At 44.2% G+C, this 27736-nt stretch overlaps 2 protein-coding genes across 6 annotated transcripts in view; one reads left to right on the top strand and one right to left on the bottom strand.

Moving 5' to 3' along the window:
* Positions 1 to 355: 355 nt before the first annotated feature.
* Positions 356 to 25322, top strand: RIGI (RNA sensor RIG-I). Its single transcript, XM_035140440.3, has 18 exons — positions 356 to 607; positions 1686 to 1814; positions 2295 to 2473; positions 8776 to 8926; positions 9136 to 9267; positions 10688 to 10795; positions 11664 to 11814; positions 12031 to 12289; positions 12827 to 12989; positions 14160 to 14261; positions 15210 to 15367; positions 17259 to 17394; positions 18614 to 18762; positions 19842 to 19932; positions 20100 to 20270; positions 21517 to 21668; positions 22656 to 22802; positions 24322 to 25322. Exons 1-18 carry the CDS (start codon positions 502 to 504, stop codon positions 24619 to 24621), a joined length of 2784 nt encoding a protein of 927 aa, XP_034996331.1. The 5' UTR covers positions 356 to 501; the 3' UTR covers positions 24622 to 25322.
* Positions 24876 to 27736, bottom strand: part of ACO1 (aconitase 1) — a 60576-nt gene continuing 57715 nt past the window's right edge. For 4 of the 5 annotated variants that reach the window (XM_035140443.3, XM_035140441.3, XM_088658590.1 and 1 more), the window contains exon 21: positions 24876 to 27422. In XM_035140443.3, coding sequence (XP_034996334.2) covers positions 27309 to 27422 — 114 coding nt within the window. In that variant the 3' untranslated portion in view covers positions 24876 to 27308. The remainder of the gene's footprint in view (positions 27423 to 27736) is intronic. The other variant, XM_088658591.1, reaches the window with a different exon arrangement.

Here is a 27736-nt window from a genome sequence, read left to right as displayed (position 1 = left end):
CGCACATGCCCCCCCCCAAAAAAACAACAACAACCCAGTTGCTGCGGATGAAACTGCTCTTGAAAGGACATTTGCCAGGTGTGATTGGGGAGGGAGGAACCTCTGGACCGAACCCCTTTTGGAGACGCAGGATGCGCACTGCGATCCGTTCTTGGCTGCCGCCTTCCCTGTCGTCCGTCCCAGTCGCCCACACGGACCAACCGCATCGCAACTTTCGGTTTCCAATTCGTCACTTTCGTTTCCTGCCTCTTGCAGGTGGGGCTTCCCTGACTTCCCTCCGCTCGTCAGCTGACTTCGAGGAAATGCAGGCACGCCCCCCCCCCCTCTATAAAGCGGGGGACGCAGGACTGTGCTCGGGTCAGCCGTGGAAGGAGGGCTCGCTTTCAGCCTCCTGCCTCCGGAACTTGCATCACACACAGCCTTATTTTATTTTATTGTTTGCACGAATCGCGCTGGTGGTGGAGGAAAGGCGCTTGCAAAAAGGGCTGGAGAGAGATCGGCATGGGCGAAGAGGAGAAACGCAGCCTGCTCTGCTATCGGCACTATATCGTGGAGACGCTGAAGCCTGCCTATGTCGTGAGCTACATGAAGGACTGGCTCAGCGATGGTGAGTCGCTTTGCCTGCGTTTCCCGACGCACTTACTGGAGAGCAGGAAGCGGCGATGGTATCTGACAGCGAGGAAATCTGACTTGGGTGGTGGTGTTTTTAAAGAGTTTCTAAATAGTTGCTCAGAGAGCATCCTTGCATGCGGCTGTGAGCCCAGATGCCATTGTAGTGCATGGATGCTGGTCTGTTGGGCTTGGGCCAGGAAGAGAAGGCAGGAGTTCAAATTAAGTGTGTATTATTATTATTATTATTATTATTATTATTATTATTATTATTATTATTTTCTCCTGATTTTAAAACCTCAAAAGGATGTTTCAAAAAGTATCAAGGGGGCATACTAATTGGTTGCTAGAGGAACTCTGCTGCATCATTTGTTGGGGGGGGGCACTAGCTAGCTTTATTTTATTTATTTTTAAATGCATCTTATTAGTGTTTATAAAGATAAATACAAAAAATTATTGTCACATATCTTTTTCTTTTTTTGGTCCAAACTGAAACATTAATCCAGAGGCAGAAAGGGGAAATAAAAGAGAGGGGGGGGGATAAAGAAGGAATAAAAAAAAATTAAGAGAGAAAGAGAAAAATTATGATGATTTTATTTGTGTCCCAGCCACTCTGGGCAGCTTCCAACATATTTAAAAACATAATAAAACATTATATATTAAGAAAGCTTGTCTTTACAGGGCTGCCTTCAGATGGCTTCTAAAAGTCAGATGGTTGTTTATTTCCTTGACATCTGGTGGGAGGGTGTTCCACTGGGAGGGTGCCACTACCAAGAAGGCCCTCTGCCTGGTTCCCTGCAACCTCGCTTCTCACAGGGAGGGACCTGCCAGAAGGCCCTCGGAGCTAGCTAGACCTCAGCCCACAAACCTGAGATTAAGAGCCTTATCCTCTAAGACCAACTGACCTTCCTATCCCCAATTTCATTCTTCCCCTTGCTTTTAGAAATGTGGTAACTCTTCTAGCCTTGAGAAGCTTCTGAAATGAAATAACACTGCTTTTCCCTTTTTTCCCTTCTATTTGAGATAAGATGTTTACTGCAAGAGTCACTGACGGCTGTCTTCTGACTTCATTCCAGAGACTGTGGAGAAAATCCAAAGTCATAAGGAGAAGCCTACCATTGCTGCGGGGTTATTTCTTGACTCGATTGTAAATCTCACGGAAGAGGGATGGTTCCGTGGATTCTTGAACGCGTTGAATACAGCAGGTTTGAGTGTGTTGTAAAAATTTCAAGGTGCTTGATTGCGTGAGATGCATCTGTTAAAATTTTTAGCCTTCCTGTACCCAACATTGGTTTAGGAAAGTGGTGGTTTATCAGCCTCATTATTGTTGTTGTTTAGTCGTTTAGTCGTGTCCAACTCTTTGTGACCCCATGGACCAGATAATGCCAGGCACTCATGTCTTCTACTGCCTCCTGCAGTTTGGTCAAACTCATGTTAGTAGTCGAAACGAAATTAAGAAAAAAAAAATCCTTCCAGTAGCACCTTAGAGACCAACTAAGTTTGTTGTTGGTAATAATATAATAATAATTTATTATTTGTACCCTGCCCATCTGGCTGGGTTTCCCCAGTCACTCTTGGATGCTTTATTTCTGACAAAGGAAAGAAGTCGTCGCTTGGTCGAGCCACACTTTTTCTTGGAAGTTTTATCCAAAGCTATACATTTCCTCCCTCTCTTGTTTCTAAAGGTTATACCGGCCTCCGTGAAGCCATTGAAAATTGGGATTTTGAGAAGATCCAGAAGCTGGAAGTTCACAGGAAGTTGCTGCATCGAATTCTGCCCTCTTTGAGGGAAATTGATGCGGCTCAGATACTACTCCACATGAAAGAATGCCTCATACATGAGGAATCTGAAGAAATTCAACAGGTATTATAGTGGTACCTCTACTTAACACACACCTCTGGTTATGTATCCTCCGGGATACGCACGTGGCAAAAGCGGAAGTATTTTTCTGGGTTTCACTGCACGTGCATGCGCAGAACAGGCACCTCCGGTTGCGAAAACCTCGGGATCCAACCGGAGCTCTGGAACAGATCCCGTTCGCAACCAGAGGTACCACTGTATTTCAGAATGGAAAATACTTGGTAGGCAGAGCTTATGGACCGCAATAAGCATGCCTTTATGTATAGCAGAATTGTGCCCCTCCAAGAAACACTTAGAATCATAGAATCGTAGAGTTGGAAGAGACCACAAGGGTCATCCAGTCCAACCCCCTGCCGAGCAGGAAACACCATCAAAGCATTCTTGACATATGCCTGTCAAGCCTCTGCTTAAAGACCTCCAAAGAAGGAGACTCCACCACACTCCTTGGCATCAAATTCCACTGCCGAACAGCTCTTACTGTCAGGAAGTTCTTCCTAATGTTGAGGTGGAATCTTCTTTCTTGTAGTTTGAATCCGTTGCTCCGTGTCCGCTTCTCTGGAGCAGCAGAAAACAACCTTTCTCCCTCCTCTATATGACATCCTTTTATATATTTGAACATGGCTATCATATCACCCCTTAACCTTCTCTTCTCCAGGCTAAACATACCCAGCTCCCTAAGCCGTTCCTCATAAGGCATCGTTTCCAGGCCTTTGACCATTTTGGTTGCCCTCTTCTGGACACGTTCCAGCTTGTCAGTATCCTTCTTGAACTGGGGTGCCCAGAACTGGACACAGTACTCCAGGTGAGGCCTGACCAGAGCAGAATACAGTGGTACTATTACTTCCCTTGATCTAGATGCTATACTCCTATTGATGCAGCCCAGAATTGCATTGGCTTTTTTAGCTGCTGCATCACACTGTTGACTCATGTCAAGTTTGTGGTCTACCAAGACTCCTAGATCCTTTTCACATGTACTGCTCTCAAGCGAGGTGTCACCCATCCTGTATTTGTGCCTTTCATTTTTTTGCCCAAGTGTAGTACTTTACATTTCTCCTTGTTAAAATTCATCTTGTTTGCTTTGACTTCTTCAGTCTTGAACTGATTTTTTTTAATCAAATGAACCAGGGAATTGGGGTCCAAGCTTGTAAGAAGGAGTAGCGGCTTTGAGCCACAGAACCTCCCATTTTAGGGCTGCCTTGCCACGTGTTCTTCCCAGGAGCAACCCCACTGAACATCGTAAGACTTATTTCTGAGTAGGCATGCTTAGCGTCATGCTGGAAATGTTTGAAGTTGCACCTTGAAGTTGCTTGAAAACATACCTGTGTTGATGACCCCCCACTCCTGAAAACAACCCAGGGGTGTATCTCCCCCCACAACCTCAAAAGTGGCTCCAGGGGGCTGGAGGACCCTCCAGAACAGATTTGGAGGAGGCACACCAGCTAAGAAAGGGGAAGTCTCTGGGCCACTTATAGAGAATTAGTGATAGAGGTGGAAAGCCAGTTGAAATTAAAAACATTTGAGGAAATAAAAGAATTATTGATTGATTAGTTGCATTATCATCAGATAAATGAAGTGTTTAAAGAGGATAAAAAGAAAGATGGTTTTGAAACAACAAGATCTAGATTTCTTTATTGGTTGTTGTTTTTTGTTAAAATTTTGTAATGCTTTTTTTTTTAATATAATTTTTATTAGATTTTAACAAGAAATACAAGAAAAAAGAAAAAGGCACAAAAAAGAAAAATACATAAAAAAACGACAAAAACAAAACAAAACAAAAAAACAGATTCAGACTTCCTCATTTCCCCTTCTTGAGTTCTTATTGTTAAAAATAGTTCTCGCATTTTCCCATTCTAACTTCACATTCTTTTTTCTAAATTTCAACTTTTTCATCTTTTTCATTGCTATTATCCATTCTCCTTGTACTTTAACCTCTTTTCTCTTAACATCCTCTCTCCAAAATTATTATTATCTAATCCCTAGTCTCTTTCCCTTACCCAAAAATATATAAGATTCACATCCTAATTTATTACCCATTTACTTCCACCCACACAACAAAGTTCCCACCCCCCCTTCCCTGGAATCGAAGTCTCCAGATGAATCAGCCAGGTTCTTCATACAATCCTTAATACATTCCGAGATCAGACCATATTATTTCAGACAATACCAAATAATCCAAGACCTCTCAACCCACCCCTAGTCTGTCCCATACCAACTTTTGCCGAACTCTTGCCCCCCTCTTCTGTAATCCCATCACTTTGTATCTTTGCACCTTTTCATCCTCTTTCTGCCCCCCAACTGTTTGTGTCCTCCCCTCTCTCACCGGGGCGCTGATTTTCCCAACCTCTTTTTTGGGGTGCTTTTTTGCTTTTACCCTCTCCTGTTTCACTTCTCTCACCAGTGAAACAGTGTTTTCTCCTACTTTCCCTCCCTGTTCCACCCCTCCCACCAGTAGAACAGTGTTCTTTTCAGGAAATAAATCCATTGGTTCAGCATATTGTCCTTCAGTATTATCTTTCTCCTCTTCTATGTTTTTTACATACGTCACTCCAGCACAGTCCTGGTCTTCCAATCTTTTTTCTTCTCCCTTCTCCTGCTCTTCTATATCTGTTGGATCCTGTGTTTTACAGTCAAAAACAAATGTCTCGACAGTCTCTTCTCTCAGAAAGTTTACATCAAGCTTGGAGATGCTCACTTGCTTAGTAAGATCCAAAATTGTTGCCAATATTAAGTCCCACTGTGTGACTTCCTGTCCACTCTCTGGAACCTTCTCTCCTATTCCTTTGTCTAAAACCTCCTCCATCTTTGTACAGACCGGCCGTGGAGTTGAAATTTTAGTCCAATATATATGAAAAGTGAACAAATAGGCAAACAGCCAAGAATCCAGTCCCACTTGGTCAGAATCTCTCTCTTTACTCCTTCTTTTCCTCAGAGTCAATACTGAGCAGCCTCAAGGCAAAACAAGTCCTCTTTCACTGTTTACAGCTCTCAGTCTCTCACATTCAGCCAGACACATTCCTTTGTATTGTGACGTTAATCAGCAAACTGACTGATCTTTCCTTTGACCCGACTCCAGGCTCGCAGGGGGCTTTTCTCATGCTGGATCTCAGTCTTTTGCAGAGATAAATACACCGCTTACTTTTTCCTTTACTCTGCCTCAGGAAAAAGCTCTTTTTACAGCATTTCTGGGTTTTCTAGCTTGCTGCGATCTTTAGTTACTCAATCGGGGGGAGATGACTTCCCTTTTTAATCTCCGCCTCCCACTGCCAAATTCTTGTTTCAAATTGATTGGTTTCAACTTACTTCGTCCAGATCGTAACTTTTTCAGGAAGAATCCACCGCCTGCAGGTTGGAGGCTCGGAGCTTCGCTTCTTGGAGGTAACGATGGTATGCCTAAAATGGCTCCCGCGACTGCCACTCAGCTGGCTCTCAGGGGCTCTTGCGGGCTTCCTGGGCAGCTGAGGAGTCGCTTCTGGAGCTCCGCCAGGCAAAATTTGCCCCCTGGACGCTCAACCAGGGGTATTTACGGGGATCCGCGTGCCCCCGCGGATTTCCCCCCCCTCCGCGATGCCAGAAACCTCGCAGCGCGAGGTTTCTGCGCCTCCATTTTTAAAGATTTAAAATAAAGAGCTTTTTAATAATAAAAAATAAAAAAGATCTAGATTTGAGATAGATTTATTGAATGATAAGACAAAAATATTGTCAAAAATGTATTATAATAATTATAATTGGAATCGGTAATGATACATTGGGTTAAAGATATTGAACATAATATACAGTTAGAAGAATGGGAGATGTTATGGAATGAAGGTATTAATTTTACAGCATGCAGTACGCTTAAAGAAAATGTTATGAAAATGATGTATAGGTGGTATTTAACACCAGTGAAACTGGCCAAAATGCATAGAACAAAAAATGAATGTTGGGAATGTAAGAAAAACTGTTCTTCTATGAAACAACGGCGGCAAGAATTTTGTTACCCCAAAGATGACAACAATTGGGAGTTACCAACGAAAGAAGAGGGGCAGATGAAAATGATGGACTTTGCAGAACTGGCGAAACTGACCAAAAGGACTGGAACAAATATATATTATATTTGAAAGACAACTGTAAGCAATTAACATCATTAGTAGGGTTATCTGAAGATCTGTAAGATAAAATTGCTACCAATTCAGGTTGAATCATATAATATTTTAGGTAATGATATAACAAGGATAGGAAATGAAGCGAAATGCAAAGATTTAAAGTTTAATTTTGTAAACCATCAGATAGGAGGGAGGGAAGTCGTTAGCCTCAGTAGAGCCAAAGAGATAAAACAAGAGGGTACGATGTTACGTAATGTGATTATATGTAAAAGCAATAAAAATCATTTATTAAAAGAAAAAGAAAGAAAAAGAAGGTAAGTCTCCTTCCTTTAGGGATGCAACTCTGTATCCACATCGTTGGATACAGACCCCCAACCCAGTTTAAAGGTAAAGGTAAAGGGACCCCTGACCATTAGGTCCATTCGTGACCGACTCTGGGGTTGCGCGCTCATCTCGCATTATTGGCCGAGGGAGCCGGCGTATAGCTTCCAGTTTAGCAAATTCAATTAATTGCAGGGTAGATTTGATTTACAGTAAATCTAATCGATTTAAATCACGATTTAAATCACTAGTCAGTAAGACTTGATTTAAATTATTTTTTTACAGAAAGACTCAGTCTTGCTGGTATAATCTTAATATTTACAACTAGATGAAGGTTTCATTTCTGGAATAATAAATGTTCAGAGTTTTTACAATTATATCAAAAATTACTGATTTGGTTATACTATTAGAAATACATAGACAGATAATTATGAAATTATTGTGAGGTTTAATAAGTTAACTTTATATTTGGACAACTTTACTTTATCGGAAGGAGAGAAATAATCGTTTCCTTAATAACAATTTAAACAATTTATTTAACAAAAACAATAACATTATAGCATATGTAACCATGTTTGCTAACTGATGTGGTTAAACATTTAATAAAAAAGGCACACATGAAATTTTTAAAATAAATCCTTATTTCCTGTAGTCTTTGGACTATCATGTAACTTAAATAGAAAACTATATTTAGAAAGATTTTTCCTCCAAAAGCATTTTATTTAAAAAATTGGGGGGGGTCTGATTATTATTATTAGTAGTAGTAGTATTAGTATTTTTTAAATCATTGATTTTTATCCACCCTGTTTAATTGCTACTTAACCAGTGTAGAGTTATGAAGCAGACCTGAAAAACATTCAAATTGTTGCAGATAAAGTACACATTCCAGCGAGTTGAAAGCATTAAGGAGTTGTGAAACAGAGGTGCCAAGGGGTGTGACCCATGGAGAGTTGTAGGGGCTGGGTAAAAGGACACCTGACCATTAGGTTCAGTCGTGACCGATTCTGGGGTTGTGGTGCTCATCTCGCATTATTGGCCGAGGGAGCCGGCGTACAGCTTCCAGGTCATGTGGCATGACAAAGCCACTTCTGGCGAACCAGAGCAGCACACAGAAACACTGTTTACCTTCCCGCCAGAGCGGTACCTATTTATCTACTTGCACTGCATGCTTTTGAACTGCTAGGTTGGCAAGAGCTGGGACTGAACAATGGGAGCTCACCCAGTCACGGGGATTCGAACCGCCGACCCTTCTGATTGGCAGGCCCTAGCCTCAGTGGCTTAACCCACAGCGCCACCTGCGTCCGCTGCAGGGGCTGGGTAGAGAGGTCCAAAGGCCTGCCTTTGCTACCCCCACCCTTCGCCAGGCCTGATGATCCCAGCCATGCTGTAGAGCAGTGTTTCTCAACCTTTTTGGGGCCAAGGCACACTTGTTCCATGAAAAAAATCACGAGGCACACCACCATTAAAAAAGTTAAGAAATTTAACTCTGTGCCGCCCTATATTGACTGTAAGAAACACTTGCCAATTGCTGTGTTGGTTGCAATCTCCTGTAATAAGGCTTCACAAGCCGCTGATTTCTCTGCCAGCACAATCCTTTGCTCAGCAAGTTTCAGGTTGAGCTCATCCAGCCAGCTTCTTTAAGTTTGTCTAAAACCACCCTCCCGTGGTGGTGGCTGTTGAGAGCTGCGCTCGCTCCGCGTCGTGACCCGGCCGGCTTCCTTTCCGGCGGGTCAGTGATGTTTATTGGCGGCCGCCAGGCACGTGACAATGCAAATCGCCCTTCTCGTCGCCGCACGTCGCGGCACACCAGCCAGCGTCTCGAACAGCGGTTGAGAAACGCTGCTGTAGAGGATGTTATATTTGTTCTCTATCTCGTACTAATAATTTGGACTTGCCTTGCAGGTGAGAAGGAATGAAGGAAATGCAGCGGGTATAAGGAAGCTTGTAGAATGCCTCTGTAGGTCGGATAAGGAAAACTGGCCCAAAACATTCCAGCTGGCATTGGAGCAGACCGGATGTTATGACCAAAGTGAACTGTGGGATTTGAACGAAGGTAACTGGGCAAGTGGCCATTGGGCCATCTTTAGCCCTTTTCCAGGCCTTCTCAAAACGGGGAGTTTACCCACATGCATGGTGGGGTGAGGATGTGTATGCCCGCTCACCCGCCCCAGTTCAAGACTTCTCTGCAGATTTTGAAAGCCTGGTGCTGTTGCCACCAAAACAACCATTGTTCGATGCCTTTTCTTTTACGTCATGTTTCAGGTAGTGTCGGTGACACCTGTGTGGAAATGAGAGACGAAGACGAGGGAGCCTGTGCTGTTGATATCAATATACAATTTTCTGAAGAAGCCGAATCGGACAATTTTAGCGCGAGTCTGGGTTCCTCGTCATTGGGTAAGACCATCTGAAAACTGTGTTAGCATCTGTGTAAGAGTTTGCATCCTATATTTAAATAAATATAGAAAGGTTAACAAAAAAAATCTCATTAAAAGTCTTCGGATAACCCTACTAGTGTTGTTAATCGCTTACAATATTTTTAAAAATATTGTGTAAATTTACTCCAGTCTTTTTGGAACACTTGATCGTGCTGGTTTCAGATTTCTCCCGTCAGCTTCGCCAGTTCCGCAAAGTCCATCATTTTTACCTGCTACTCTTCTTTCGTTGGTACTTCTTTTGATTCCATTTTTGGGCTAGAAGGGTTCTTGCTGCTGTTATTGCATACATAAACAGTCTTTTATCTTTTGGGGGTGTATCTCTTCACCTACTAGACCCAGTAAATGGCTTCTGGTTTTTTAACTAAAGTGTTTTTAAACATTTTCTGTAACTCATTATATACCATTTCCCTGTAAGCTTTTACCTTTAAAGATACGTTCCTTTTCTTTACATTTCCAATACTCGTTAGATCTTGTACACATTTTAGCAAGTTTTGATGGTGTTAAATACCATCTATACATCATTTTCATCACATTTTCTTTAAAGTGCGCCGCATGCAGTAAAATTAATACCTTCATTCCACAGCCTTTCCCAAGATTCTAACTGAATATTGTATCCAAAATCTTTAGCTCATTGTATCATCACCCCTATTTGTTGTTGTTTAGTCTTCGTGACCCCATGAACCAGAGCACGCCAGGCACTCCTGTCTTGCACTGCCTCCCGCAGTTTGGTCAAACTCATGTTCGTAGCTTCGAGAACACTGTACAACCATCTCGTCCTCTGTCGTCCCCTTCTCCTTTTGCCCTCAATCTTTCCCAACATCAGGGTCTTTTCCAAGGATTCTTCTCTTCTCATGAGGTGGCCAAAGTATTGGTGCCTCAGCTTCAGGATCTGTCCTTCCAGTGAGCACTCAGGGCTGATTTCCTTAAGAATGGATAGGTTTGATCTTCTTGCAGTCCATGGGACTCTCAAGAGTCTCCTCCAGCACCATAATTCAAAAGCATCAATTCTTCGGCGATCAGCCTTGTTTATGGTCCAGCTCTCACTTCCATACATCACTACTGGGAAAACCATAGCTTTAACTATACGGACCTTTGTAGGCAAGGGGATGTCTCTGCTTTTTAAAATGCTGTCTAAGTTTGTATCACCCCTATTATTACAGACTTTAAACAGCTGTACATAAACAATTGTATATAAACGTCATAGAGACTAAAAAAAGGTAGAGGTGTTGGCCTGAAAATAATTTTGGGATGGAGGGCCATGGCTGAGTGTTGCATTAAGCACTGTAAGAGCAAGGATTGTATCCTTACTTAATTACATAACATGTAAGTTTTAAGAAGTGCCTTTTCCCAAAGTGCTTCTCCCTTGCTTGTGTCCCTAGGTCCTTGTCCCCGATCCGTTTATGTTCCAAAGGAGGCCAGGAGTTACCAGACTGAACTTGCCCGGCCTGCTCTCAGTGGCAAGCATACCATCATCTGTGCCCCTACTGGTAAGTTTATTAAATGGTAATATCCAGCATTTAGATTGCAACACATTTCACATGTTCAGAATGCTTCAAAAACGTCACAGTCGTTGCCAGCACACCAGCAAGAAGAGTCAAGACAACCAAATGCGGACGAGTAGGTTATATTTCTTAAATATAATAACTTGAACCGATAAACTAGTCAGATTCAATCTGTGTAACCAGATCAACTAAAGGTGTTCATTAATAGATGGGAGTAATTTCACCACCTCTCCCCATTGAGCGAAATCGCCCATTGGGCCATAACATTTTCCCCTGGGGAGATACCACCTCTCCTCTTCTTCCAGGGGAGGAGGGGTGTGGCAAATTCCTAACACCCACCCACCCCAAAATGGTGGGAACGGCATTATTACAATAGCCTTAAAAGGCTCAAATTATCCCCATGTTCCAGCTGGGAAACTGAAGTTGTAAGTTCGCGACTGTGTTGCTATTTATTTATCTAATAGAGAGAATTTGAGCAATATACAGTCATTAAAATGTTTAAGCAGCTTACAAAAAATATTGGTTGGCTGGCATCTGTCTTGGGAGACAATAGATGAGTGCACCTTGGGGCCAAAGCCATTTAGGGCTTTAAAGGTCAGCGCCAACACTTTGAATTGTGCTCGGAAATGTACTTGAAATGTACATATATGGATATGTCAGGGGTAGGAGCTGAAACTCTGAGCCAGGGGATCAGGTCCTCTGTTGGTACATGCAATACAGTCATCTCCTGGGCAGGTGGTATGGAAGCTGCAGAAAGGTATAAGGCCATTTTGGTTCATTCCAGGAGCAGGGAGATGCTTTTGCTTTGCAAATGTATCCAACCGGCCCTGTCTTCTGCATTGTGTCTTCATAGGTTCTGGGAAGACTTTTGTGTCTATTATGATATGTGACCATCACCTCCGCAACATGCCTCCTGGACGGAAGGGGAAAGTGGTCTTCCTCACTACTAAAGTCCCAGTATATGAACAGCAGAAGAAAGTCTTCGAGGAATATTTCAAGGGAAAGTACGATCTTAAATCCACCTACGTAGTAATTTCCCCTCGCAAATTTCTCCTGGAGGTGCTAGATTACTAAATGATAAAGCAAAAGGTGGAGTGGGGACTTGGGCACGTAGATCTTTCATACGGTGGTATTTTTCTCATGTGCCTTCAGGCCCACTGAGTGCCCAAGGTGAACTGCTAATGTTATAAACGGCGTCTGTCTCCCCCTCTCGCTTCCAGATTCAGTGTTGCAGGCCTGTGTGGGGAAAGTGCAGTGGGTGTACCTTTGGATATGATTAACGAGGCGACCGATATCACCATCATGACGCCTCAGATTCTCGTGAATTGCCTCAACCACGGAAATCAAGTTTCCCTCTCGTCGTTCACGCTGATGATTTTCGACGAGTGCCACAACACGACCGGGAATCACCCTTACAGCGTGTTGATGTCCAGGTACTTGGACCTTAAATTTGAGCAAGCCGCAACACCGCTACCTCAGGTGAGACATGGTTGGGTTGTGGAGAAGGTTTGGGAATGATTTGCAATATACTGCCAGGTCAAAATTCATGAAACCCATAATACGCTATGGATTTCAAACCGGTTTTGGACAATATATCACGCACTCCTAGTCACAACTGCTTTTATAGGTCAGGCCCTGGGGCCAAACTCTGCCCTTCAGCTTCTCTGTCTGGTCACAGAGACTCTCCTCATACCTTACCTTTCCATAGAATTACCTCACACCTTTCTGGAGTGTTTCTGCTTCCTTGAAATGTCACCTTGAGCTTTGATAATGCCTCTTGCTTGCCTAGATGAAAGGGTGGGTGTAGTAGCTAGCCTAGTGTGCAAAGGTAAAAATTTGCATTAACCGCCTTGCCCAGTTTTGTCTCAGATACTGTACATAAGCTAGGTGCCAAATGGTTCCTTAAACCAAGGTTGCATGTATGCATAAAGCAAGATGTACAGTTTATTGGGACTAAACTGCCACAGTTTCCACAGTTGCTGGTGTGGAAATAAATCTATTGCAATGTGTGCTCAGATTGTAGGACTGACAGCCTCTCTCGGAGTTGGCAATGCCAAGAACCTGGGTGAGACGGTGGACTACATTTGCAAGATCTGTGCCTTGCTGAATGCCGAAGTTATATCGACAGTCAGAGAAAACATAAAGGACCTGGAGGAAGTTGTCTACAAGCCCCAAAAATGTTAGTATACATCTCAGCTGCTGTCTTTTTGAAGGAATGTAGCTTCCACCCATGCCCATTCGAAGAAGATGCCCAGGGCGATCTACTTACATGGTAAAGGAGTGTAGACCTGGGCAAGGCTGGAGGGGTGTTTCAAGTTGTGGTATAGACACTTGCCATCTCACTGCTCTTTTACATTAATGGCACTGGTAGAGGCTTAGTGTTGTGGGCAACACACTGGAGATTAACCCACAAGGAACAGTGGGATTATAGACATCGTGGCATGGTGCCTTCCTCAATGGCTCTGCTCTCTTCACACCTTCAGCCAAGGTTGCAATCCCAACCCCATTTACCTGGGAGCCCCACTGAATTCAATAGGACCTACTTTGGAGTAGACCTGGGACTCGGCTACATTAGTTTTTTAAAAAGCATTTTAAATGCATTGTAACACTGTGGCACCAGGGGCCACAGTAGAGTTCGATCCTTCGGCAATGTGATTTCCCATTGTGAGCTTTCCTGAAACTTATTATTACCCCACCCATTTGTCTGGGTTGCTCCAGCCACTGTGGCGAGCTTTGAACCCACACGAAAACATAATAAGACATCAAACATTAAAAGCTTCCTGATACAGGTCTGCTTTCAGGTGTATTCTAAAAGTTGTGTAGTTCTTTATCTCCTTGACATCTGTGGGAGGGTGTTCCACATGGTGGGCACCACTGCTGAAAAGGCCCTCTGCCTGGTCCCCTGTAGTGCCATTGTACTCCTCTGTTGATTTTTTGGCGATTTCCCTAAAAAAGGGGGGAAACGTATTTTTTGGGGGGGAGACAAAACTCCCCCCCCCAAAAAAAAGCTTAATGGAAACTTTTTGAAATATGGCAACTCTAAGCTAAGGCCATTTTTACTTGTGATAACAGGATTTTGGTCTAATCTACCATATCATCATTGATGCTATTGTATTGTAATTTCTCCAGTCTGCCAATTGGACATGGGAAAGTACCTGTCAATCATGGCTTCCCTACATGCATTGCGGGGGCCGGGCCAATTGAGATTGCATGTTGGTGTAAGAGGAGGTCCTCCCCGTTTTTGAAAGAACACATTTTCTGTTGGGGCGAGGACCCAAGTAATCATGAACGGATGATCTCCAGTTCCAGGTAATGACATATTGCTAATGTTGATTCTTCTTTACTGCAGTGACTTGCCTCGTGAAGAAACGTCCCCAAAACCGCTTTGTCACCATTATTGCAGATATGATGTCTGCAACTGAGAGCCTGGCAAGAAAACTCTATGCTATAGGTAAGGGCCTGGAGCAGGCTCTGCTACATCTATATGTCTTTGCGACACTTGCGTAATGTCTTTGAGGTAGTCACTGTTTTCCCAGCTTAATTATAGTGATTATGTCACTTGTTGTTGTGTTACCATCTCCAAACAATTTACACAGATGATGATGATGATGATGATGATGATGATATTTATATCCTGCCTTTTCCCAAGACCGGGAATCAAGGCCGCGTACAAATAACAGAAAAAGTTAAACTCTTAAAACAGTTAAATACATGCATACACAGCTATCTATTTGTGCCTCTGGGGTGAAATCAAACACCAGATTGCCCGTCTCCTCAATCTATATCTTATCTATATACAGTGGTGCCTCGCAAGACGAAATTAATTCGTTCTGCGAGTCGCTTTGTATTGCGAAAATGTCATCTTGCGAAGCGCGACGGAAACCAAGGAAACCAAAACAAAACGAAAAATGAAAAAAGGTCTTCTTGAGAAGCATGGCCATAGAAAAATTCGTCTTCCGAGTCACCAAAAAAATGGCAAACCCCTTTCCTCTTGCAAGTTTTTCGTTGCGTGAGTCATTCGTCTTGCGAGGTACCACCATATCTATATCTTATCTAAAGATTCACACACCGCAAGAGCACTGAGACTTAATGGATCAACTTCACTTTATAAACTATATATAGTTCCTGTTTAGAAAGTGAATTCCATACCTAGAGTTACAAACACACAACATGCATTTAAAAGCAAACGCCTTCACCCAAAGAATCCTGGGAACTGTAGTTTACCACCCACGGGGCCACAATTTCAATCACCCGTAACGAACTACAGTTCCCAGGATTCTTTGGGGAAGTCATGCTTTAAAGGTAAGCTGCGTATGCTCCCCGTGCCTCATTTACGTGGATATCTTTTTATCGAGTTTGGCAATGGCATACCTGTTTTTCCTTCCCTTCACCCCTTCAGATGCTTTGTCTCACATTAAAAGTCAGTGTTTTGGAACCCAGAAATATGAGCAATGGATCGTTGATGTGCAGAAGAAATGCCGAGTGTTGCAGCTGCCAGACAAGGAGGAAGAAAGCCGCGTTTGCAAGGCTCTTTTTATTTACACAGAGCACCTTCGGGTGAGTAGCCACTCTTTCCTCAGAAAGCCAGCCATTTTCCCTCCACTCTGCGTCCAGGAATGAACAGAGGGATTTGTGTTTAGCCTGTCTCACTTGGGTTGACGTTACAATAGTCATTGATGGACTTCCACACTCGATGGTCTTGAACCAAGATCACGTGTTCGTCTCCTTGGGAGCCATTTTGTCGTCCTGTGGCAGCTCTTTCCACTCAGTGATCTATTACTCTTCACTGCCTTACCACGCATACAGTTCAGGCAATGTTTTCTATTTGAAGAAAATTACCAAGTTCATGTGGTGAGTTTGCATCCACAAGCTACTTTAGGTGAGAGGGATTTAAAGCGGGCCTGGCTTGGCCGCCATTTTGTGTCTTGCCAACCCCAAGAAACCCTACCAGACGCTTCTGCTTTGTGGTTGGGGGACACCACTAAAATGTTCTTGACTAGCCCAGATGATACATGTTGAAGATTTCTTTTAGCTTCCTTGAACTCTTAATGAATGTGTCTTGCTTCTCTGGACAGAGGATAGAGAGAGATGTCGAAGTGTGTGTAAAAATGGCTGCTCATCCTTTACCAGGTGGGCGATGGTTCTGACCCCCCCCCCCCGCTCCTAGCCCCCATCCCAGGGCGTTCAGAGATCATGTTGCCGCTTGGCTATCTGGGAATTTCCCTGGCCGGTTGGTCTACTGGGCAGGATTGCCCACCAAAACGGGCCAGTCAGAGACCCTTATGAGTGGTCAGTGCCTCACTGGTTGGGTGGGCATTGTCTTCTTTCATGTCTGCCGTGCATTTAAGCTGGCTGTGCTGGAGACCTCGGTGCAGGGCAGATTGGCCAGCGGCGGCCTTGGGGTGGTCACCCCTGTAGATCATCATCTACGGCCTCAGCCCAGTATACCTGAAGGAGCATCTCCACCCCCACCCCATTGTTCTGCCCGGACACTGAGGTCCAGCGCCGAGGGCCTTCTGGTGGTTCCCTCGCTGCGAGAAGCCAAGTTGCAGGGAACCAGGCAGAGGGCCTTCTCGGTAGTGGCGCCCGCCCTGTGGAATGCCCTCCCATCAGATGCCAGAGAGAAAAACAACTACCAGACTTTTAGAAGACATCTGAAGGCAGCCCTGTTCAGGGAGGCTTTTAATGTTTAATAGATTAAATTTTAAATTAAATTAAATTATTATTATTATTATTATTATTATTATTATTATTATTATTATTAGGTGGGCCAAAATCCATGAAATGACCCTGAAATGGTTTCAGCCCTCTGGCAGGAGGCTGAAACAGACATACAGTGGTACCTCGCTAGATGAATGCCCTGCAAGAAGAATTTTTCACAAGTTGAATGCATCTTGCGATCTGATGGTGACTCGCAAGACGAATTCATTTTGCGAAAAATTCGTCTTGCAAATCACTGTTTCCCATAGGAATGCATTGAAATTTAATTAATGCGTTCCTATGGGCAAAAATGTAATTTCAATGCATTCCTATGGGAAACCGTGATTCGCAAGACGAATTTTTCGCAAACCGAATTGACTCGTGGAACGAATTAAATTCGTCTTGCGAGGCACCACTGTAAACCCAACGCCTGAGCCCAAAGTTCCACCTACACCTGTAATCAATAAAGTTGTGGCCATTTTCAACCCAGATCGTTGTTTGCGTGAGTCCATCTTGCCACTCCTTGTTTTAACCACGGCCTGCGGCACTGGCACCACAACTAGCCTAGCGGGCAGAGCCTACATTTGCATTTGTTGCCCTCCACACCACTGGAAGGTGTGTCGTTGAAGATTGTCCAGAAAGGAGCCTGCCGCCCTCAGTCTGAAAAAGCTCCCCCTACCCGCCTCTGTTTTAGCCCCTAAGTTGAATAATTGATTTCAAAAGCGTTTGAAATTTCCTTTGCATCCAGAAATACAACGACGCCCTCCTTATCAATGAAGATGCGCGTACCCAAGATGCACTCGCTTACCTGAAGGAGTTCTTTAAGAATATCCGAAGTGGGGGCTTTGATGAAATAGAGGAGGAGCTGGCATCGAATTTTGAAGGTACTTCAAAGGAATACCCAGGGCTTTTTTTCATCCAGCACCTCTCAGTTGGGCGCCATTGCCATTCTAAGAGAACGAGGGAGGCGTTCGTGAGGCGAGTTCAGGCACCTCTTTTTCTAGAAAAATGGCGCTGGTAATAACCTCCTTTCCTGGTGGAGGTGTAGTAGCCAAGTAAGTGCATTTGAAGTATAAGTTGGAAACAAGGAACAAGTTCTCACTAATTTTATATAAGCAAGGAAAGGTAAGGTAAAGGTAAAGGACCCCTGGACAGTTAAGTCCAGTCAAAGGCGACTATGGGGTTGCGGCGCTCATCTTGCTTTCAGGCCGAGGGAGCTGGCGTTTGTCCGCAGACAGCTTTCTGGGTCGTGTGGCCAGCAGGACTAAACCGCTTCTGGTGGAACGGAACACCATGATGGAAACCAGTGTGCACGGAAACACCATTTACCTTCCCGCCGCAGCAGTACCTATTTATCTACTTGCACTGGTGTGCTTTCAAACTGCTAGGTTGGCGGGAGCTGGGACAGAGCAACAGGAGCTCACCGCCACAGAGCGGATTCGAACCGCTGCCTTCTGATCAGCAAGCCCAAGAGGCTCAGTGGTTAGGCCACAGCGCCACAAGAAGTGAAAAAAGTAGCAGGAAGTTTGCTGATGAAACTCTTAAAAAGGTTGCTGAGATGATAAAACAAAATCACCTCACGGGTCCTGCCTGAAGTTTTTGGGTGAAATAGAAAAAATATTTGTAAGTTGCTTCAGCTCAGGGCCAGATTTAGGTTTGATGAGGCCCTAAGCTACTGAAGGTAATGGGGTCCTTTATATGTCCAGCTGTCCTTTGTCAACAACAAATTGTCACTGTATTTTTTGTGTTGGATATATGTTATATGGCAATTTATGGACCTAATAGGTATCTAAAGCCATTTGCACATAACAATATATGTATTTTATCAAAGTACATCCAGTTTTTTTTTCTTTAATTTTTTTGGGTGGCCCCAAGAGAGTGGGGCCCTAAGCTATAGCTTGGTTTAGCTTATATGTACATCTGGAACTGCTTCAGCTAGTCTGGGTTTTTTTTAAGAGGAGTAACTAAGCAAGTATTATAGAGAAGTAAAAGAAACTAGCAATGGTTTTGTGTACTAGATTCTGCCTTTTTCTTCAGGGGTGGGAGGTATGATCTCTCATACATCACACATGTATGGAGATAAAACTTTTTTTTTCTCTGCAGCTAAATTGCCAGAGCTGTGTAAAGATTCTGAGGATGAATCCAATGAAAATCCCAAATTGGAAAGGGTCACTTTTATTCTGGAAGAAGAATACCGCCTCAACCCACAGACACGGACTATTCTCTTTGTGAAGACGAGGGCATTAGTAGCTGTAAGAGAACCTGTCTTAATAGCCCAAATCAGGACATTGAAAATATCTTTTCTATTTATTCTGTTGTTTGGGGGCTGAAATATGAATCAATAACATTGGCTTCCTAACCAGTAAGTTGTTTTTATGCAGCTTACAAAAATAAATTAGCTACGCAGTAAAATGATAGTGCCATCCTATATAATAATGTCGAAGTTGTCCCTGCGTCCAAGCTGTCCCGTGTGTCCCTGGGTCACTGCGCATGTGTGCCAGGGACACAGGGATTGGACGGAGAGACAACCAGGGACACAGGGAACAGCCAACTGCCGCTCCGCCAACCGCCGCTCCGAAGCCCAGTCTCATGCTGGAGGTGCGCGGTGAGGCGGCGGGGGAGAGAAGCGCTCCCCCCCCCCGGCAGCCTTGCTGCACACCGCCGGCATGGGACGGCGCTTCCTCGCGGAACCCGAGGAAGCCGAAGCGGCAGCGGGCGCCGAGCGAAGCCGGCTTTGGCTTGGCGGCGGCGGGAAGAAGGGGAGGAATTCCCCCTTTTGTTTGTTTGGATGACATGGCAAACCATGGTTTGCCATGTCATCCAAACAAACGAACCATGGTTAGCAAACCATGGTTAGCCAAAAGTTGAAACTGAAGCTTCTGGACTCCTACCTGTGCCACAGGAGAGGAGAGGGAAGAATATGAACTTAACTAGGCTCTTTCCTGCTTGAGAGCATCACACTGAATTGTGGTTTAGCATGATGTGGCCCGAGCGTGTCAATGACACTGGGCTTTCATGCAGTGTCACCAAAAGAGGGCCTATTGGAAAGAGTGACACCTCCTCAAACCACCCAGAAAGTATATGCTTCAAAGCATAACTTCATTTCAATCTTAGGACGACAGGTTTCCTGTCATGTGTATTCAGTGCTCTGAATTTTTTAAAGACCATGACTGGTTAGTGAGTTGAAAAGAACGCTGTGGATTCCTTAGAGAATATCTGCCCCGAAAATGTTGAACCTCCGTTCGTGTAGATATATGTGGGAGTGTGGCCCAAAGCTCAGTTGAATCAAATATTTGGTGGAAAGAAATTCTGAGACCAATAAATTTTACAGGCATTGAAGAACTGGATAGAAGAGAACCCCCAGCTTCAACACCTAAAGCCAGATGTATTGATGGGCCGTGGAAAAAGAAATCAGCAAACAGGTAACGGAACTTTGTCTTTTACTAACTTTGTTGAGGCAATACTGATTCAGGACACCACACTATTTTGAACAGTGAATATCAATGCTTTTGTTAAGGGCAATTCCTGTGTTAATAGCTTTCATTCTGTGGATAATTTTTATTTTTCTTGGTCAACTTTTTTTTTTAAGGTATGACACTCCCGAATCAAAAAGGTGTCTTGGACTCCTTCAAAACTGATGGGGATAGCAAGATGCTCATAGCTACATCTGTTGCCGATGAAGGGATAGATATTGCTCAGTGCAACCTTGTTCTTCTGTATGAATATACGGGAAACGTCATCAAAATGATACAAGTCCGAGGTAGGTGGTGTAATTATTCCATGGCCCATAGGCTGGGATGGTGTTCCAACCGAGGGTGAGCTTATACTGCCAAATGTTTTGCTTAATAGTTATTACGTGCTTAAAGTGTTTAGAACAGAGGTAGTCAACGCGGTGCCCGCTGGAAATTGCTGGACCCCAACTCCCAGCATTCACCAACATCTGGTACTACAGAAGCCAGCAAAATTAAGTCTCTGGGCTGGGTTTCAACATCTGGTTTTCAGCATCGTGAAATATCACCAGTTAAACATCACAATATACCGATATATCATGATGTCTGCAATAAGGATGGAGCTAAGCTGGCTTCACATCGTGATTTTTGCATAGCAGACACACACACACATCATAATTTGTGATATATTGCCAGGTCAAAAATAACGAAAGTGATATCACAGTATGGACATCAAACTAGTTGTGGACAATATATCGCCCAGACCTAGTCTCTGCCAGAATAGCTTACAGTCTTAATAGGCATGATGCAAAAGGAAGAGGTGGGAAGAAAGAGAAGTAAGTTCAAAGTACAATGTGATCACTTTGCAGATCTGGTAATCTAGCAAGTTAAACATTCTGGGCTAAATCTCCACTGGCTCCATGAAATGTTTGGGAATGTTTGTTGGAGGCAACCTGGAGGGTGGGGGATAGTGGGGGACTTGGAGAGATCGGAACTTACCGTTCCTGTCTTGGAAGTTATTTAAAACGGTCTTCGTGTGAATGTGTCGAGAGAGTGTGTAAATTGTAAACATACATATTCACCTCATTCTATGTGTGCGTTTCTGTCTGGTGTTGTGCAGTCTTGTACATGTCTGAGGGGCTTCTTGGAAAGTGCTGCATTACACAACTTCTAATTGCAACAATAAACTTCCAATTTTTGAATTTATTTAGGAAAAATGTGTAAATTTCTCAATGGTAAAAATAAAAAAAGACCTCCAAGTAATGTGTGCATTATATTCCAAAATCCACACATTTTGGAATAACGTTCAACCTTATGGTGCTTTAAATTTAAATATGTGTTTCCACGAGGGTCATCTAGTCCAACCCCCTTGCTTGGGTTTCGAACCCACGACCCTGCTCTACCAACTGAGCTTATCCCAGGGCATGTCATGTTCACTTTCATGCCTGGGTTTTTCTGGCCTCCTTCACCCTCAAAGTGAGGGTGGGTGGTGTCTGCGTCCCGCCGCCTTTCCTCGCTCTGCGGTTTCTTAACCTGCTTGTTCTGTGCCGCCTTCAGGACGAGGAAGAGCTAAAGACAGCAAGTGCATCCTTGTGACGAGCAAAAAAGAACAGGAGGAGAACGAGAGATATAACATCTTAAAGGAAAAGATGATGAACCAAGCCATTGAGAATGTGCAGAAGTGGGATGAGGAGACATTTGCGCAGAAGGTGACTCCATTTTCATACTTTGCTTTCAAACAACAAAAAAAAAACCCTCCTCCTGTTGGCCCCATGAGGGAGTTCTGGAGCTCAGAAGCAGAGTTCCTGGGAGAAGGCAAGCACAAAGGCCCAGTGGCGGAGCAAGCCGATCGGGCGCCTGGGGCAGTGTGCATGCCCTGTGCCTGGGGGGAGGGCCGGCTCCACGGGGCCTCCGAGGAGTCTGCCTGCCTCCTCCCACTCAGACCGCTTGGGCAGCACGGAGCCTGCGCGCACCCAAGCCACCATGTTTCTCCCAGGAGAGACATGTGGCTCGGGCGCACTGCAGGCCTCGCGCTGAGTGCCACCTGGCATTTTGTCACCCCCTCAGTGGTGACACACGGGGCAACCCACCCCCACCGCACCCCTTCCTCCGCCACTGCAAAGGCCTGCCTAAATTTTGAATGTCTTTAAAAGGCTTCCGTATGCGGAGTCAGAACCACTGGCCCATTTAGCACAGATCTGGCCACACTGAAGGGCAGTGTCTCTCCAGTAGGCCTGGGCGATAATCTGGTTTTCAACATCCCAATATATCACACCAGCTAAACATTGAAGTATATTCAGGTTGAAATAAGGATTGGCTGGCTCCACGGTCTGCCCCACATTGCGATTTTTGCATAGCGCGCACACATCATGATTCACAATATATTGCCAGGTCAAAATTATGAAACAAATTATCATGATATGAGTGGTTTTTTTGGCAATCCCCCCTCCAAAAGAAAAGCTCAACAATTTTCTTATTTCCAGGTCCCCAAAAATAGGGGGCGTCTTATACACAGGGAAGTTTTATACACAGAAAAATACGATAAATCGTGCTTTGCCCCAAGGCCCTTCGTTGCATCATTCCCTACATTGAAGTGTTCTGCCCTCTGCAATAATCAGCAGCCTCCAGAAGTATTCCGGCTCCCCAGAGAAGTGGTTATCTCTCGCCCTCTGTTCTAACCACTCCTTTCCCCTTAGATAAGCGACTTGCAGAAGATACAAAAGAAAATTCAAGATTCCAAGAAGAAAGAGCCTCAGCGCAAGCTGGAGACGGGCAAGCGGAAATTGTTGTGCGGGAAGTGTAAAGCACACGCCTGTGACGTGGAAGACATCCGGGTGCTTGAGGTAAACTTACAGTGGGAATTCTTACGGATTATGCCTCACGGAGTGGGTTTTGTGTTGTTGTTTTAACCAATTTTGTCATTTACAGATGAGGGCATGGGTGGTGAATTTTGCGTCACTTGTGTTTTTCCTGCTCAAACTATGCAGAATGCACACAAAAAGCACACATTTCCTACAAAAAGAGACAGAAAACGTTTGATTCCTGAATATGCTAAAGATATCCAATATTAGAAGCACATTCAGCGACCTGTTGCCCTCCTATGTTTTGGACTCCCGGGGCCCCACCAGCCTTGGCTAATAGGCAGGGAAGTTGGGAGTTGTAGCCCAGCCTTGGTTGGGTAGCACCCATATTGGCTTCCGGTGGTCATGGGATGCGAGTGAAATGTTGTGCACCAAATAAATGACATAATCTGTATGTGCTTTTGCCAGGGTCCCTTGCTTTGAAAAGCAGGCCATATCTCATGTGCCCAAATGCTTTGAGGGGAAAACATAAAGGATCCAATGCCTCTGTAAAAATGGATGACCATTTTAGTCAAACAACAAATGTAACCACAGTGGCTTGCCGATAGCGAGGTCTTGCCGCACTGTTGCTTCTGCATGTTTGTGATCAGATGGAGACATGGGGCAAGATTCTCGAGCAGGGCAAACGCAGCGAATAGCTTACCAAGCTGTTACAAGCTCATGGTTGGTTGCAGTGGCGTAGCTTGCATTGCCAGCGCCCCGGGGCAAGGCAAGGATTGTGACCAATAAAAACCTCGCAGGCGTCAACAGGCAGACTTCACTGTGCCCCTGCAGTGGCTGCTCCTCATGGGGTCACACACCGGTTGCCATGTTCACCCTCTCAGCTCAGCGAGCTCCTGGCACGAGTGGTGGCTGGTGCTCCTTGGGGAGCTTGGTATCGTACCTCCCAGCAGCACCGGAGTTGCAGCTGCAGCCAGCTGGCCGAGGCAGCAAGTACAGCCCTTCCCTGGCTGCCTCTCCTTGGCTGCACAGCGCAAGGGCGGGAACTGGTGGGTCCTGGGCGAGCAGGAGACTCTCCTCTCTGTGCTCCCAACTGCAAGACATGAGGAAGCACCCAGAGTGTTTTTTGCCTGATTGGAACTTGCCCTTGTAATGCTTGATGGCTACCTGCTTGGGAGAACAGAGTGGCGTGTTTGTATGCACACACACACACACACTAGCCTATTGTGCAAAGGTACTATTGGTTACTGTGCCCACTTTTGTCTCTAGCCTTGCCAAACTACCCACCCTGGCCTGTGGACCTCAGGATGTTGCCCAGAAGGGAATGTGGCTCTTTGGGTGAAAATATTTCCCCACCTTTGTCCAAAGGCAAACCCCATAAAAATAGGGTTGCCATGTTTCAAGAAGTAAAATTCAGTTGTTGAGCTTTTTTTCCTTGCTTTTTTTTGGACATTACAGAAACATTTTTGCTGCTTTTCACTGAAGGTGCAGGCTATGCCTGTGTGGAACTAGTCCTAAATCTGGGCCGAATTTTGATGTAACTTGCATGTTTTTCTTCTAGGTAGCTCACCACACTGTCATAGATAAGAACTTCAGGAACCGGTATACAACAAAGCCTCATAGCAAACCCAACCACTGGGGTCACTTTGAGAAAAAAAGCAAGATATACTGTAGCGATGCCAAATGCCATCATGACTGGGGCATCTCGGTGAAGTACAAGGAATTTGAGGACATGCCCATCATAAAAATTGAGAGCTTTTCAGTATACGACGTTGTCAAGGGGAAGCAGAATTATTTCCGGAAATGGAAAGAAGTTAATTTTGCACTGAAAGAATTTGATATTAAAGAAATGTCCGATTAAAATGCAGAACGGGCCAAGCTACTTGTGGAACCTTTGTTCTGAACGAACAAGCAGGCACCTTCAATTTTTAAAACTATTCAAGGGGAAGGCTAACACTGAGTGCATCTGCTGTCAATAGCATTAAACTCTACATTTTAGCGTTGCAATCACTGTAGAAGCTTCCTTTGACGCATTTTGTACTTTAGCACTTAGGGGTGTGTTAGTCAGCATTGCGTGATCAAATGCCATTCTGCAAAACCTTTTTTTTTTAAAAGAAAGAAAGAAAGAAAAAGATTGAATCTTAATGGTATTTACCACATGCACATTGAAGTTCTTAAATAGTTTAAACCTCTCTCCCAATCATGTCTGTCGTGAATGGCACTCTCTGTGACGGGTTGACAACTTTGTGAGTGTACTGGAAACCTGAAGGTTTGCGGCTGTTAGGAAGACAATGTTGTGATTATATCTGCATTTTCTTCTTCCAATAAGGTCAAGGTGGCATAAATGATGATACAGCCTTTGTTTGTAACTAGTCCATAATAAAGTAGGTTGGATTCCAAGGCAGCGAATGACCTTGGGCAAAAAAACATTAACACGTGCATGCAAAAAAGGTTTCGAGTTCTCTACACTCCTTGTTCCAAATGCCGTCCTCGAGATACTGTCAAGTCTTTCAAATAAAAGCAATTCTTAAAAATTAATTAATTAAAGCCACTTTAAACCCAGTCAGTCTGCGGCATGTTTATTGCTCTAGGAATGTTAAGCTCTTTGTAGGTAAATGTGCTATCTAGGAGGGATCAGATCAGTCTTTAGTATTTGGCCATTTTGACTTAATGGATCACTCAGAACGCTACTCGTCACCAAAAACATGATTCACTGTACCTTAGGGTTTTCTATTTCAACTAAATAACAAATATATGGTATGACAGGAAGTCTCAGATCCAAAGTACAGTAGTACCTCGGTTTATGAACTTAATCCGTTCCAGACGTCTGTTCTTAAACCAAAGCCATTCTCAAACCGAGGCGCGCTTTCCCTAATGAGGCCTCCCGCCGCCGGTGCCCTTCCACCGTCCGGATTCTGTTCGTAGACCAAGGTAAAGTTCACAAACCGGGACACTACTTCCTGTTTTGCGGAGTTGGTATACTGAATCGTTTGTAAACAGGGCTGATCTTAAACTGAGGTAGCACTGTAAAACTATTTTCTGTCAGATCTGAATACAGATTTGAGTTGCATTTTGCAATGGAATTTAGCTTTTATTAATGGCTCCCACGTCTCACCTTTGACGTGTTTCAGCTGATCTTGACTGTATCAACATCCAACATGAATGCATAGCTCATCGTATCAAGAGTTTTGTCTAATGAAGTTGTCCATGCTCTGGTGACCTCCTGTCTGCGCCGCTGTGAGGCCTCCCTTAAAAATGGGTCTGGAGGCTGCGTCTAGTGCAGAATTTGGCTGATGGGTTGGTAAGTGGTGCATGCCCAAGAGGACTGCAGGGGGTGGACTGGATGACTCTTGGGATCCCTCCCAACTCTACAATTCTAGAATTCTACGACTGTGTGTCGTCAATTTTTACAGAACTATATTGGTTGCCAGTAAGCTACTGGGCCCAACTTAAGGTATCAGTACTAGAGTACCAAGCTTGGGACCAAAGTACCTAAAGGAGTAACTTCTTCTGTATCAACCATCTTGGCCCCATGGTTAGCACAGGCCCTGTAGTGTGTTCCTGCCAGGGCCTTTTGGTTGGTTTCCCCACCCAGTTTGTGGAATGCCCTTTCTAGTGAAGTACCACCAGTATGTTTTAGGAGAAATTTAAAAACATTCCTGTCTACCCAGGCATTGGATAGCTGAAAGTCCTGTCCTTGGCAACCCTGAAATTACTAGTTTTAAGAGGAGGCGATTGTTTTTTGAAGGTTTAATTGCATTGCTTCAGTATCAACATGGTTCCTGCACTAGAGGGAGTTGTGGGACAGATATTTAATAACGATTGCAGCTGCAACATGAATATAAGCCCCATTTTCATTGGCACAAAATTGGGAGGGTTTTTTTGTTGTTGTTGAAACACTACTCATTCAAAATCATGGCACTGAAAAACTCTGTTTATATTTTGAAGCGGCCTATACACACCGCTTAGTAAACTTAAGCTCAGAAACCAAAATCCACAATATATAAAAACAGGCTTTAGAAAAGAGAGAGGCGCGAAATCAGGTTTTTTTGAAAATAGATTAAATTTTATTATAAATGGTCTTTCATTCTCCCTGCACCTCACAGATGATCATAGAAGGAGAGAGCACTCACCCTCTCAGATATAAGAGCTAAGCCATTTAATAATTTTAGCAGTATTAGATTTTCAACAGATATGAGACCATCATACTTGATTATTTCATCTCTCAGGCACATGGAACAAAAAACAACTGTCTGTTACTATACGAAATATTGGAGAAGCTAAGGGTGAGCCCTGCGCCAATCAGAATTTCTCATTCTACTCGCCCACACAAAATAAGGTACTGGAGGCAGGATGAGGTCAATGGTGGTCGGGTAGTCAAGGCATTTAGGCTCCCATTCTAATGGTTGTAAAAATAACCACCTTGAAATACAACCAACACAGGTTTCAGACAATATTTGTGTAGCCTCCCCACGATTACTGTGAATTTCTCATCACGAAAAGGCAGATTTCATGATAACTGGACAGTGGCACGGCTGCATCTTGAGACTAGGCAGCCATTTTGCGAATCATATAGTTCAAGATGCCGCCATTACGGAAATAGGTAAGCTCCACGTCTGTGTCAAACCTCATGGTGGCTTGGAAGGTTTTCCCCGTATCCAGCTGTTGAAAAAGAGAGGGGGGGAGACATATAAAGCAGGCATCCCCAAACTTTGGCCCTCCAGATGTTTTGGAGTACAATTCCCATCCTCCCCAACCACTGGTCCTGTTAGCAAGGGATCATGGGAGTCGTGTGCCAAACATCTGGAGGGCCGCAGTTTGGGGGTGCCTGATATAAAGCATCAGCAAGCAGTGCTCAATATCTCCCTCTCAAAAGAAAAAAAAAGGCACGTGAGCCACACCATGATTTCAAACCCTTGCCTCTTGCAGCCCAGTTCAGATGTAGCAATCCTAATTCAGTCTTTACCAGACTGGGA

Source organism: Zootoca vivipara, chromosome 15 (assembly GCF_965207765.1).
Source record: "Zootoca vivipara chromosome 15, rZooViv2.hap1.1, whole genome shotgun sequence".
In the NCBI taxonomy this organism is placed as follows: Eukaryota; Metazoa; Chordata; class Lepidosauria; order Squamata; family Lacertidae; genus Zootoca; species Zootoca vivipara.
The sequence above is the reverse complement of the archived record's forward strand: the minus strand, read 5'-3'. Positions and strand labels throughout refer to the sequence as shown.